The 14,456-nt window shown below is 36.6% G+C and overlaps 1 protein-coding gene across 1 annotated transcript; it reads right to left on the reverse strand.

Annotated features, from left to right (window-relative positions):
- Positions 1-506: 506 nt before the first annotated feature.
- On the reverse strand, positions 507-14,044 carry LOC111850936 (proton-coupled folate transporter). The gene is made up of 7 exons (XM_023825346.2): positions 13,769-14,044; positions 11,326-12,064; positions 10,938-11,035; positions 7,994-8,132; positions 6,471-6,554; positions 5,116-5,272; positions 507-1,063 (listed from the first exon to the last, which is right to left on the reverse strand). The coding sequence occupies exons 1-7, from the start codon at positions 13,883-13,885 to the stop codon at positions 1,012-1,014; spliced, it is 1,386 nt and encodes a 461-aa protein (XP_023681114.1). The 5' UTR covers positions 13,886-14,044; the 3' UTR covers positions 507-1,011.
- Between the last annotated feature and the right edge of the window lie 412 nt (positions 14,045-14,456).

A 14,456-nucleotide genomic window follows, 5' to 3' on the forward strand; every position in this document is an offset into this window, starting at 1 on the left:
CTTGTAACTGTTTCAGTTTCTTTTAAAAATGCAGTACATACACTTAATTTGCATATCAGGTTTGAGTAGCATGCAATTCAAGCAGTCCAGTCATGCGTGATATGCTGTTTATCTATGAATAATTAGAGATGAGGGTTTGCAAATAGGACATGCCGAAAGACCTATACACACCTATAACACAGCCTGTACGCTGTGTTCAGTATTGATCGACAGTGCACCACTACTGAGTTCTCAGTATCCACTGTGTCCACAATGTATTCATAGATTTTCTCTTCATATTCTCTGCACTTACTTTCCCATATGTGTAATGGAGAGAGGAATTCCGACCGCCGTGCTGAAACCTCTCTTGGGCTACTGTCTTTAACATTCCAGATAACCAGTTTCGATTCTGCTGTTCTATCAGTTCTTTCAATATTGTGTTTTTTTTCCTGCACTGTTTCTTCAAAGTCATTTGGACTAGATGAATTAAAAATAATTAAAGCACACTTGTTCACTTTTAAGCCTTTTAAAAATTATATATTTTTATTTTTTCAAAAAAATAGATTCTTATTGAAATTAAGTAAATAAAATGTCATACTAGTTAATTTATTTTGCTTACAACATGTCATCTATTACGCTTTTTAAAAAAAATCCTATTACTTTACTGTAGAAATATGTGATTATTTAGATAATTTAATTAGCAGTGTTGGTTTCTTTATAATCATTTACTTACATATTTTACAATAAAATGTATCTATGTAGAGCATAATAAAGATAACGCCATAGGACATTGATAGATATCAAGTATCCATCCATCCATCGTCTACACCCACTTGTGCAATGCAGAGTCCTGGGGGGGGCAGAGCCTGTCCTGGAAGGGGCACCAGGCAGGGAGCAACCCAGGATGGTGGCAAGCAGATATAAAGTATCTTAAATTAACAGAAAAATAACTGGCATCACTCTGAGTTGTGCAAACAAGCAGGTTTCGTTCCACAGCCATGTTAAAAATAAAGTGCGAAGATGTGCAGCAGTTCAGTCCTGGGAAATGAAATGGGGATGAGTGGCAGGCAATTCAGTAACCCACCTAGGGAAGAAGAGACATGGTTACTGAAATGCACATGGGAGATTTACAAGCAGCGCAATCATGGTGTATTTAATAACATTTATTCTGATTGCATTTCTTCAAATTGTGCATGCTATGCTTTTTATTTACACTTTTGTTACGGACACAGGGCGTGGTGCTCACAGAAATGAGGGTGATGATCCACTGGTGGCTCGAAGACAACAAAAGGGTTTATTAAAGGAACTGAACGCAAACTGGGGAAACTACAAAGTGAGCGACACAGGGAACAGGACTAGGGATTTTAGCAGGACTATAAAACAACGTAACATGCCAGCGTAACGTGCCACCATAACGTGCCACAACACAGGCACCAAATGCAATGACTGACTATGTAACTGAACAAAGGCAGGCATTTAATTACAGATATAACGAGGACTGACAAACGGCAGGTGTGAATCAAACAGTCAACCAATCACGGAGGGCACAGGACAACTAGCAGCAGATGGAACAATGAAATACTGGCAACTGGGAAAACAGGCAACAGGTAAAGTAACTGATAATAACAACCACAGAACTAGGGAACTAACTAATGACAAAGCGCTTAGGGGTAACAGCACTACAACAACAGAGGGAACAGGGAAAACACACTAGGGACTAAGACAGAGGGACCAGGATGACCTGCAGCACCTGCTGGCCAAATGGGGTGTGAACACATAGGAAACGGATGGACTAAATGACAGAGAGGGGGAAAGGCGGAATGGCCAGCAATGCCTGCTGGCCAAACGTGGAAGGGTTACAGAGGGCGGGGTCGGACAGTACATACCCTGACAGCTTTAGGACTTATTGAATGTTTTAAAGCCACACCCAGCAGGAGAGCTGAAGGTAATCTCATCAAACCTCGGCTATATTTGTGACAAGGACATAACCAAAGCCAACTAAATTGATTATTAACGATGGCACCTCAGAGCAATCATTTTGAACACAGTATATTGATTGTTGTCCCAGCAGCCAAATATTCTTGGAATTCTTGCATGGGTTCTAACTCGTTTGCTATTCATTTGTTTATTTGTTTATTGTATGTTGCCCAATTATACTCTGAGCAAGTCTTGCTTTTTTGTAACATTGTGAACAGATGGGCTACACGTTCTGTTCTAGCAGATGGGCAAGCAAGGACATACTGTAAATTAAACTGGTATTTTAAAGATAAAAGTGACTTATTTCAGTTTAATCTCTATTCAAAGTCAAACGGCATCATTCCAAAGTCATAAATGTTTAATTCTCAGCTTCCCCGTCTTTAGGCATTTTAAAACAACGGCAACAACAACAATAATAATAGACTATAATAAGGAAGAAGAATCATGCATTTATTATATCTATATATCTATATTATTATTACTGGCAATAATAATAATAATATATTGTTCTCAAACATTTCAGAAAACTGAAAATGTTTTTAGTCATGCAGTAGGCCACTCAAATAAATTAATATCAAGTTAAGCAATGAAACAAAGGAAAAAAAAAATTGATCGGACTGGTATTTTCATTTTGGCTTGAAGCAGAGAAATAAAGGGGTCTCTCAGAGAGGATTTGTATGGATTTAACAAGTCGCATAAATCCAGTGTCTGAATCAATACAATCAGTTCACCAAACTTCCATTAACTGCCAAGGGGAAAATACGTCATCCCAGATAAGAAGATTGCCTTAATGTAATTCTGGATGGTGTATTTCCTATTTTTTTACATTGGCAGAAAATCCACAAGGTTTGATGTTGTTTGGTCAGTAGATCTTCACCACTAGAGGGTGATATAAAAAGTGAAAAAAAAAAAACAACAAAAAAAAAGCTATTTCTCCCAGGGGAGATTTCTTAACATTCGCTGTTTCACTCAATATTATATGCAGAATTTTTTAATTTAGGTTTCTGCCAGGCATTTTATTTTTATAATATGCAAAATAATTAAATATTCATATGGACCATGCTAAATTTACATGTGCTGTACCCTTAGGTAAGCCATTAACAACATTGTGATACTGATTCTCTTAAATTTCAGTTAGATCTTTTCTTTGAGAATAGTTGCTTTCCTCTGAAAACAGTAGCTAAAACTTGGGTCCATACAGACGGAAAGAGCAGACAGCCTTTTTAACAGTTTGGTTACGTAAATAACTATTAGTCTGATTTTATTAAATTGGCCATAATCAAGAACTAACTGATATTTTGCCAAGATTAACAAATAAGTTGGTCGCTGTCCATAATGTAGCATGTCGGTAATTTGGATTAAGGTGAAGACATTACAAGTAGGTCAAAATCTGTATATAGGAAATTTACTGTCTGCAATACTGCAATACTGTCTGCAAATTCTTAAGACAGATTCTGTTAAAACGTATTAGAAGAAGAAAAGATTGTCCACTCTGAGCTATCAAACAGAAACTTAAAAGAACAACAGGAAAACTGTGGAAAGTAAGTTTGTAATCATGCCAGTTTTGTCCAACTATTTAACAGCATTAACAATATAACAATAGCATGCTGTCACCAGTTCATTAACATGGAGCACTTAATGTTTGATAGATTGTTTGTGTATTATAGTTGCTGTATCGCATTTATGTCATAAAAACAGGCAATAGGGGACTTATTTTATAGCCACTCGAAGGATTTAATTGAGCAATAAGACTGTTTTCCACTAGATAATGCTACATAGTACAAACAAGAATTGGGGGAATAGTTTGAAACACAGGAAACTTTCGCTTATGGGAATATTTCTGCCTTTTAGTTTGCAGAGCTGTCACTTTTTATTCACTGTGTGATATTTGAAGACAAAAATGTATTCAGGTTCATTTGTTATAGAAAGATGAGAAAAACATATAGGAAAGCCTTGATTCATTCTATTACAAACATGATTTTGAGTCTCTAAAGAAGAAGGCAGCTCTTTAAAAAAGTGAAACAATGTTGATTCTGCCTCTTTGAATGAAAAAAATGAGTGTAAACATAGCATTTTAAATATATGTAAGAGATGCCTCTTTGCTAAGCACAGTTAAATGAAAATCTTTTATGAATAAATAACACATAAAATCCACAATAAACATATCTACAATGAACAGGCATGCCATCTAAAATTAAATTAACATGCTGCCATTTTATTATTATTATACTTTATTATGGAATGTTTTTGCTAATCTACCAATATGGCCAGCATTGTTGGATAAATTCTGAAATTAAATTACGCCAAAGTAAATATTTAAAGAATGTCTTTAAAAGGATGATGAATATCCAGAAAACTGAGGTATTAGACTTCTATTATATTTCTTGTCAGACTTCTTTTTAAATGCAGAAACGGAAAATGAGCATTTAATATATTTAATTATATTTAAATAATTATGTTAAATTTTTAAATTATATATTTTATGATATGCCCTGCAGTTTATACAGTCAAGTAGGTTTATTAACCATGATGAGATATTTCAATTTAAGTGTCGTTCATCCTCGTGTTATATAATTTAACAGCATTCAAGAGCATTCTAAAAAATGTGAAAGCAGGTAATCCTTTGCATCGTTAAATATAATTTGACTATGAACAAGAATGTTGTTAAAGGGCCGTTGATTAAATTACAGTAATACCCATCATCACAGAAATTTGCACACTTTTATATTTTCTACATTGTGCAGCAGGTATAAGAAAATGGGACAAATGCCCGTTTGCCCAAATGGCATGGTCAGAGTCCAGTTTTGAACCCTACAGAGAAAATTTGGTCTCACTTTAAACACAAACTAAGCAGGAAACATTTTTCAACTAAGCCATTAACACTGAGTCGAACAACTTTGACTCCTCTTTCTGTAAAAAGCTGTCTGCAAGTGTACCCACAGCTTAGAGAGGCAGGCACAGAGCAACCTTATGAAAGAATATCTCACGGGAGATATACTTAACTAAGAATGTTTCGGGAAACATGTCAGAGTGTTAAGAGACAACTAAAGGTAGGGTTAGGGTTAGGCTTAGGGCCATTGATATTTTATTTTTCTTTTTTGCCCAGGAGCATGTAGAAAAGAATGATTGCAAAATATAATTAAAAATGTAGTAACGTACTGTAGGAAGATTAACATGATGAAGCAAAACACCGCCATAACGATGAATGACATCCCCGGAAAAGATGACAGCGTCAAAGAATATAGACCATTGAATATCACCGCTCCAATGAGGATGCATGATGCTTCCACTGAGGCGCTGAAGGAGAACATGGCACCTTTGAAGAAAATTAAAACGAGTTGAAACATGCATATGCTATATAACCAAAGTTGGGTAATTCAGGTCCAGGGAGTAAAACTCCAGATCGGGATTTTGTTTCAACCAACCAGTTGAGCATAAAGAGTCACAGTCACAGATTGAACTGGTTGGTTGAAACAAAATCCCGGTCTGGACTTTTACTCTCTGGACCTGAATTACCCAAGTTTGTATATAACAGGGCTCACAGATCCACATCAGATTAACCAAACAGAATTTCATAAACTTTAATGAATGAACAATGACTTTCAATATAGACATCAATATATAACAATAATGGGAACTGATCACTGATCATTTCAACTCTTTGTCGGGTATTTTTGTATTTCCATCAATATCAAGCCTTTTTACATTAACTATTTTATTTCATAAGATGCATTATCAGCTGGGTCTGGATTAACTTGTGATTTGGTCCACGTCTGGATCACGGTGCGGACTTTGAGAACCCCTGCTATATAATATAACAAGGATAATGGAAATAGAAGTTGAGTACAGTAAAGAGTAATCTGAAGTTTTGAAGCTTGCTCCCGTATATGAGTTTGAATCTTATTAACAACGAGTTTGACTGAGATTATTAACCTGGGACAGCAGCTGATCATTGGGAGCAGACAGGAGCCATTCTGAATAGGCTAACAGAGAATCTGACAAGCACCAAGGCAACTGAATGAACCACAAAGCCAATTTTTTTTTTCCGATTGAGGAACCTCCTACAATGGACTCAGTTTTACAACATGAAGATTATTTAAACATCATTTTCTTTATCTGCATAAAACTATATATTATGAAGTAAGTAATATATTTTATATAACAATATATAACTATAATTAGTATAAAGAGGGGTCTTTCAATTTACTTCTTGGAAATGTTTAATTAAAGAAATTTTGTGAATAAGAAGTTATGCACTGTAGTTGCGATTTACAATTTCTCAATATGTTACGCAATGTGGATAAGTATTTGTTGACGCAGAGAATAATTAAAGAGAATTGGAATGATCGGCCTGACCCTCTTTTACTTGTTTGCCTGTTTTCTGGGATCCAGGCCTGGCTTTCCTCCCATAGGTGCTTTTCAGAGGTACTATTGTGCGTTACATTGGCCCTAAAAACAACTAATAAAAGTTTGTGGAAAAGGCAGCGCTCTGGGACTCGCGGCACAGAACTCACCCTGTTCATCTGGTTCAACAACAGCGGAGCACTTGGAGCGAATCACGGCCTGAGGGATTCCACTCGGAGCTCCCAACACCGCCACTGAGAAGATGAGATAAAACGAAACGTCATTCCTGGGTATTGACGTGCACAGAAGGTGTGTTTGCGACCAACACAGAGAACTGTGCATATACGTTTCCTATTGAATACAACAACAACAACAACAACAACAATACTAATAATAATTTGACGTTTGTATTATTATTTAATGAAATGCTATTTAATTATGTAATCGTACGCTTATTTCAGCCTGGTTATAATTTCTTATCATATTCTGTGAAACCTATAAGGACTAATACAAGGGAAGAAGGCATACTGATAATGTTCTAACATGCAGTCTGATCATTGCCTTGGCTCCCCATCCACGTGTTTGTTTGTCCATGACACGACGCATCAGCATTGCAATGGAGGAGATGACATTGAGCAACTGTCATGCTGACCTTTATAATTGTAGACATATAATACAGCAGAATGCAGGTGCTGATTACTCTAGATGCCGTCACTTCATCTTTTAAAACTTTTCTGTGTTTTTTATATTTTATGTATTGTGTTCTTCAGTGTTCTTTCACTGTCTCCTGCCCCCGTAGCACTCACACCTGTCATCATGAGGTGTCTGGAAAGGCCAGTCATGACCCCCTCCAAATTGCTTATGGCCCAAACTGGTCCACTGAGGATGCATCTGGTTCTTTCCCATTTCAAAAGGAGCAACACCTCTGTAAGAATGCTGTTCAGTGACTTCAGTTCAGTCTTCAGTACCATCATTCCCCAGAAGCTCACAGGGACATTGTGTGCAATGCAGGTGCGCATTGGAGACGTCATCATCAGCACTAACCATCCTGCGCACCGACACCCCCTAGGGCTAATGTACTTCAGCCTGACTCATGACTGTCCTGCTGCATACGGCTCCAGCACCATCCTCAAGTTTGCTGATGATACAACGTTCCTGGATCTCATCATGTAGGATGGAGATTCAGCAAGTCAATTCTAATGTATTTTCTAATGTATTTAATTTATTTTAATGCATTGTATCGTATCCGTATTGAGTGTTTGTTTCGTGTTGCCCATCAAGTTGTTTCATATGCTAATAATGGTTAAAAACACTTGTTTAAGGCCATCATTTTGGATTATAGACAAGTACACCAAAGGGTTAGAAACGTCATGATGTTAATTCACTTTTCTTGTTCAGTAATTATAATGGCATATTGTTCAGGGACTCTGGTCATAATCTGAGTCATACAATATGACATAATCACTTTCAAATGCCCACTAAATAAGAACTGACTATTTGACTAAAATGAGCATTTTTAAGCTTGTGTCATACTGTAGGACAATGTCATTGTTATGTTTCACAATAACATTTTAATCTTGTCATACTGGTACACAGTATGCAATGCCCTCTGTAACTCTTCAATGTGAAAAAAAAATTCCATACATTTTTACCTATGCTTAAGAAAATGTACTTGAGTTTAATATTGTCTTACCTAGAAACACCATCCATGCATTTGTTGAAAAAGCTAGAAGAATATAAGATGCTCCACGAACAAATATACTAATTTTTGCCAGAGTCATTTCTCCTATACACCGTAAGAGCCATGGGAATATGCATATGAGAAAAATGCCCTGTGGGAAAAAAAAGATACATTACTACAGCTGGATGAGCTCAATCTGGGACCAATTAGTTGGTCTTTTGCAGTATCCTGGTTTTCAATTAGTTTTTTTAAGGTTCTCTTTTTTAAGGTTAGCTAATAAATTAATGAATTGCAGCTATTCAGAACCCATGGTATGACTTGCAAGTTCATAAACATAGTAGTGAAATAAAATACTTTTTTTATGTTCTAAAAAAAATAAAAGTTAACTAAATTCAAATTCGGTAAAAATATCTAGGGTGACCTTAAAAAAATGAAGCATTCACCCAGAGAACTGGCTAAATCCTAGACCCTAGATCATAGTTCCACCTCAGTAAAATGGGTTTAAGTTGGCCAGTTTAAGTCACATGGTGCCCTTGGGACGTTGTGAGTGACGGTGAGATAAGTGCTCCTTCAGCTACAGCCAGCCAGGGCTCTTCCCTGACCCCACAGAGGTGGCACATGAGCAGCAATGTGTCCTCACTCATCACCAGCGTAGGCCGGCGGGACCAGCAGGTGCCAGAGTGGCTCGGCTCGGCGCGGTGCGGCCGGTCAAGTATGGATAAAAATTTCGGATGACGACCGAAGGGGAAAAAGTTAGAGAACAAAAAACCGAACGTTTGCAACCGAACGTTCCCATTCGTTTAAATTGCAGCTATGATTTAGACAAGTCTGGTGTCATTGGTTAGACAGCTCAAGTTTAAATGCACCGTTAAATAATGAAATTTCAAATTCATAATACAAGGTGTGTAGAAGTTATAAATTAAATTTGTGAGTGAATGTAGCCAAATGAAGCCTGCCCACCCCCCACCCCCCTCCCTCCCCAAAAAAAAAAATTGTAACTCTCAGGGCACTGTGACTCATTTTTCCCTCATGTTTGTGCTGACAGGTTTGATTTAATTATCCCCGCAGCTCTGGGTGATGAGCCACTAGAGTCATCAACCACCCCCCCCCCCCAATATGTAGCAGAAAGCATAATCAGAATGCATAAACATTTCCCTGAAAAGGTCAGCACATTATGTTTTTAACTTCAATCAACTCAGTAAAGTCTGTGGCTTTTAATAATTTGCTGAGGGCCTGCTTTAATTACGTGCCAATTCACTCCTCACATTATTTGCAAAGCATCACCACAAAACATAAAAACAAATGTGCAGGTATTTTTTATAGGATTATTAAATTTCATAGTGACATACTGGAAAAAAAACAAAAAAAAAACAGATATCAGAGTCTCTATTCTGACATCTTTTCCTTGGGTGCTGAAATTTGGTGAATGACAAAGTAAAGTAATTAATAAATAATAATTGCAATAATAATAATAATAATAATAATAAATAATATGGTAACACTTTACTTAAGGCCATGTTTTTAGTAATTTATAAATGAATTTATAACAAATAATAATACATTCATAAAACATTATAAACTAGAAATATTTATAAAAACCCATAATACATCACATCCATGTTTATTATGCATTATGAATGCTTTATGAAGCTCTCATTTATAATGCACTATAGATAACTTTATAATGCAGTTATAAAACATTCTTAACGCTTATACTGACCATTATAATGCATTATAAAGGTATCTATAGCGCATTTCATGCATCCATAATGCATAATACACATGGCTATAGTGGGTATTATGCATTATGTGGGCAATTGTAAATGCTGGTTTGGTATAAATTAGTTGGGCTTGATTTTTTTCCCCTGTTATATATTTCCAGTAGTGCAGGCAGAGGGGTATCTAGAAATTCTAGGCCCCCTGACAAAATATCACTTTGACCCCCCCTAACCAATGCTATGAGTAATGGTGCACATTTAAAGGCCCATGTGAAGTGCTGGCCCCCCTGAATCTCCCAGGGTACCCATGCCCTGTAGGGGGGGGGGGGGGGGAGCAGTAGCCTCAAAGTATTCCATGTTATTTATTCTTCATTCATGCCCTTAAATTAAATTACTCATTTATATGATACAAGTGCAATGATACAAGTCAGAAAATTTGTTTACTGGCTTCGACCACATGCTGCATAAGTAGATAGATAGATAGATAGATAGATAGATAGATAGATAGATAGATAGAGATAAAGAAGCAAACAAATAAATGCTGGACAAGCAATTGAATTCATAAAGAAATATTATAATACAGTAATCACAATCAGCATTAAATCATATCAGCTTAATTAGAAGACAAGACTATTATGTCACACTTTATTACCATACTTTAAATTCAATCGTAAACATAAATGGCCTCTGTCCTCAAAAAAATCTGCTTGTTTTAAATTAACACCTTTATATTTAAACCAATAAAAGGGAGCCAAACCGGCAAGGTTGCTATAATTGCTGTCATGTACTCAAAGAGTACTTATTACATATTTATAGAGCTAGTTGATTTCAGAGTAGTAGTCTTTGAGTGCATTAATTCAAGAGGACAGCTAATGAATTTAAATTAATATTTAATGTCCAAATACATGGGTTTGCCGCTCAACTTTTCCTTTTAATTCGGATATCTGTCAGCTTTATTGGAGAGAAGTTTCTGAATAAAACATTAATAATTTTTCACTAACTGTGAAAATAGTTACCGAAGGTAAATTATTGAAATACCTAAATAAACTATTTCATTTTAGATTATCTATAATACAATGCTTCGCTCAAAAATTTAGTGTGTGTATCATGAAATACTTTATGTATGTGTTAATTTTCTGGTATGGATTGTGCCACTGTTTAAGGTTTGATCGAATGCAAATGTTTACTTTTAACATCCCTAAGCTCTTAAGTTTCAGAGGTGATAATGGGTCACTTACTGATATAATCATTCTTGCGGAGTTGAACACACCATAGAGCTCTGTTGTGAAATCTCTAGGTTCATACATCAGAAAGAGCAGTAGAATGGCCTGATCCCCTATTTAATAATAAAAAAAATATATATTGTATTAGCCAATAAGCTTGCAAAACCAAAATGTAGCTTTTTTACAATACAAAGATTATAAATCAATACTTTATACCAACAAAGCAATTGCTTTCACAATGTAGCCCTTTAGCAATAAACAAATAATGCAACAATTGTCACAAAGTTAGCAGAGAAGTATTATACAGATCGATCCGAATTACTAAATGCTGTTTCATGAGACAAGGCCAGTAGAACACATTTTACAATAAAAACAATAGTTAAGAATCTACTCACTGACTCACCGATAGCGATAGTGTTGTTCAGGAACAGGCAGAGGATGAGCAAATACAGCTTCTGTTTTTCTTGGCCCGGCCTCTTTTTCATCACTGCCCTGAAGGTCCGCTTCGCATACATCAGGATGGAATGTCTGGCTTGGGCATCGCTATTGGATTCCGCTCCTGAGGATGCTTCCGGCAAGCATACGCTTATATTAGGAGGCTTGGCGTTGCGTAGCCACAGAAGCACGTAGAGTGCACTCAGGATCTGACAGCCACAATAAGCCCCAAAGGCTGCTATAAAATCATAGCTCTGGAGAAGGAAGCCACTGAGGAGAACCCCAAAGGTCCCACCTATGAAGATCATGGACTCCGCAATTCCCATTCTTATGGTGCGGTTGTTGGAGTCAGAGATGTCAGCTAAATAGCTGAAGCAACTCAGTAAGATGGAGACGTGACCCCCTGAAAGCCCGACGACGAAGCTTGCAGCAAGTGACCAATAGACATTCACTCCTTCCACCTGTGATATAGTGATTAATATGCCACCACCAATCAGCGACAAGGCGTTTGGCAAAAGCATGCCAAGCTTGCGGCCAGCTCTGTCAGACCAGGACCCCAGTAAGATCGCAGGTGGTATGGAAACTAAGCTTAGAGTGGCCGTGAAGATTAGCAGGATGATGGAAGAACGTTCCTGGATTTCCTTGTCATCCTTGTAATTTTCTTGATTTCTGCAAACTTCTGTGCCAGCATACTGTTCATTGCAAACCTGGAATACAGACCCAATGAATTTCCACGATGAACAGTTATGGAAATATATGCGGTATGTTTCGATATTTCCATTAATAATTTTATAACATAAGAAAGGAAATTGCTGAAAAAGTTGCACAGAAATGTGTGTTTCATTTGTCTAACGATCATGCACAATAAAAAACGTTTCTTGATTCAGTCAAAGACTAAATCAGCAAGACCATTGATCTATATCCCTACTGGTTATGCAGCACAGGATGACAGTAGGGTCTGGAGCGTCCCTCAGGTATTTAACAGTACAAGGTTGCATGGGGACCCTGGACAGGATCCCACTCCCTCACAATTCAGAGACAGCATTTCACCTCTCAGTTTTTATAACCAAACATACATAAGCTTGCCAAAAAAAAGCTGAGGGTTTTCGTTCGTATGCATGTCTGGTGAATTATGGCAGAATTACTTCGGTCCAATTACTATTCAGTCCAATATATAACGGATAATAATGGAAAAAACAAAACTTAATTTATAACTTATAACAAAGCACTCTAATATTTAATACTGTAAGCATTTTGCATTGAGTGCATAAAGCACAATACTGTAAGCATTTGTTCTGACCCACATATGCTTACAGTACTTCCCATGTCATAAAATGTAATTATTGACAGAGATACCACTGATGACATCACTGCAAACAGAGCAACGTTGCTGAACGGCAAAAACAAAATGTCCAACCTGCAAATTTTAAGCCTTTTCATCTTTGCCCACCCAGCTCTAGTGAGGGACAGGGAAATAGTGCAGATTATTTATTCTTGCATTTTTTTCCTGTAACATCCTCTCTTGTTAGATTGTTCATAACAAGTAGCTTAATAATAATGTATATTAGTCCTGGTATGGTGCTTTGGGAAGCACTATTGCCCCACGCGGCTCCTGGATTGGGGGCTTGAATTACAGTTCTTTTCTGTATGTGTGGAGTCTGCATGATCTCCCCATGTCCAACGGATTTCCTCCTGGTACTCCAGTTTCTCTGTCAGATTCAGGCATTGACTTAGCCTAACTGATGTCTCTAAATTTCCCCGAGTGTGTGTGCATGTATGTGTCCTGCAGTGGGCATTCTGTCCCGGTGTCTTATAGTGACTGGGATAGGCTCCAAACTTAAATTAACTTGGCCTGGGTGAAGGTTTGGAAGATCAGTGCACTGTTTATTATTATTACTATTATTCTTCTTTATTTTTAAGTAAAAATACTGAAATTTAAAACACACCTGAAGCAATTTATTTACTGTTTTTTCTCATATTGTGTTTTATTTATTGCGTGGCACTCTATGTGGGTAAATCTCACCTGAGTTCTCGAACTGTCTTGCAAGACATATATGTCTAACTGTCAGCCATGTGAGTAATGTGAGTTTAAGATGAGTGTGAATTTTGCAGACCAATAGTACGTTAAAGAGCAGCTATCCCAAAGAGCATATTTGCAATGATTATACCACAATTGTTCATACCTCAAATGCAATAATTAGTCTTGCAAATTATTTTTTTAAATCGTCTGCATTCAATCAATACATAATTTTTATTTTGCACATTTTTATTTATGGCTCTCTAGCACCATTCAGTCTAGCTGAAAAAAAACCCCTTTCTTTCTCTAATGCGAATGATTTGGTCTTGTTTGTACCAGTGTCTGTGCTTATAATAGGTATTAGCTATTAGAATGGATCACACTGTGCACTTACCTTAGTGATGATAAGTTGCTGGTAGGATGGATTTAAAATGAAGATGCCCATCATGTAGAGCAATATAACTGGCTCCACAGTGATGTGCTCTCTCAGTCTCTCAATCAATCTATGCATGTTTAATAACCACTAAAATACGTATAGTTATTTTAAATAATAACAGAAATAATAGTAATTGTAAGTAAAATAAACAGAAAAACCTAACTTCCTACGAAATATTACCAGAGAGTAGTAATGAATAGAATTTATAGTTTAATATGACAGCCTTTCCATAGCAGAAAGCTTACTGATATGTGATATTTCACATGCTTGTCAGCTACATAACAGGAAGTTGAATGTCATGACTAATCAAGAGTTCAACTTGTAAGCAGCTGTAAAAGTGTGAATTATGACTCATTTCATGACAAAGTTCAGCACAGTTCATGTGATACAGCAATAGAACACACACACACACACACACACACACACACACACAAAGACTTACATAGGAGCACAGTATGAAACAAATATAGACCTAACTAATTAACCAGCTGACCTAACAACCAAACATATAACATTCATGACATGATATTTGTATGGATTTATTGTCCCTGTCATTTTGAAAAAGGCTTTATATGATATTTCATTTTTGTTTCATTTTTTTTTTCCATGGCAAAATATAGGTTAAAATAATCCTGAACATTTTTTA

This window comes from Paramormyrops kingsleyae, chromosome 14 (genome assembly GCF_048594095.1).
Source record: "Paramormyrops kingsleyae isolate MSU_618 chromosome 14, PKINGS_0.4, whole genome shotgun sequence".
Taxonomy (NCBI): domain Eukaryota; kingdom Metazoa; phylum Chordata; class Actinopteri; order Osteoglossiformes; family Mormyridae; genus Paramormyrops; species Paramormyrops kingsleyae.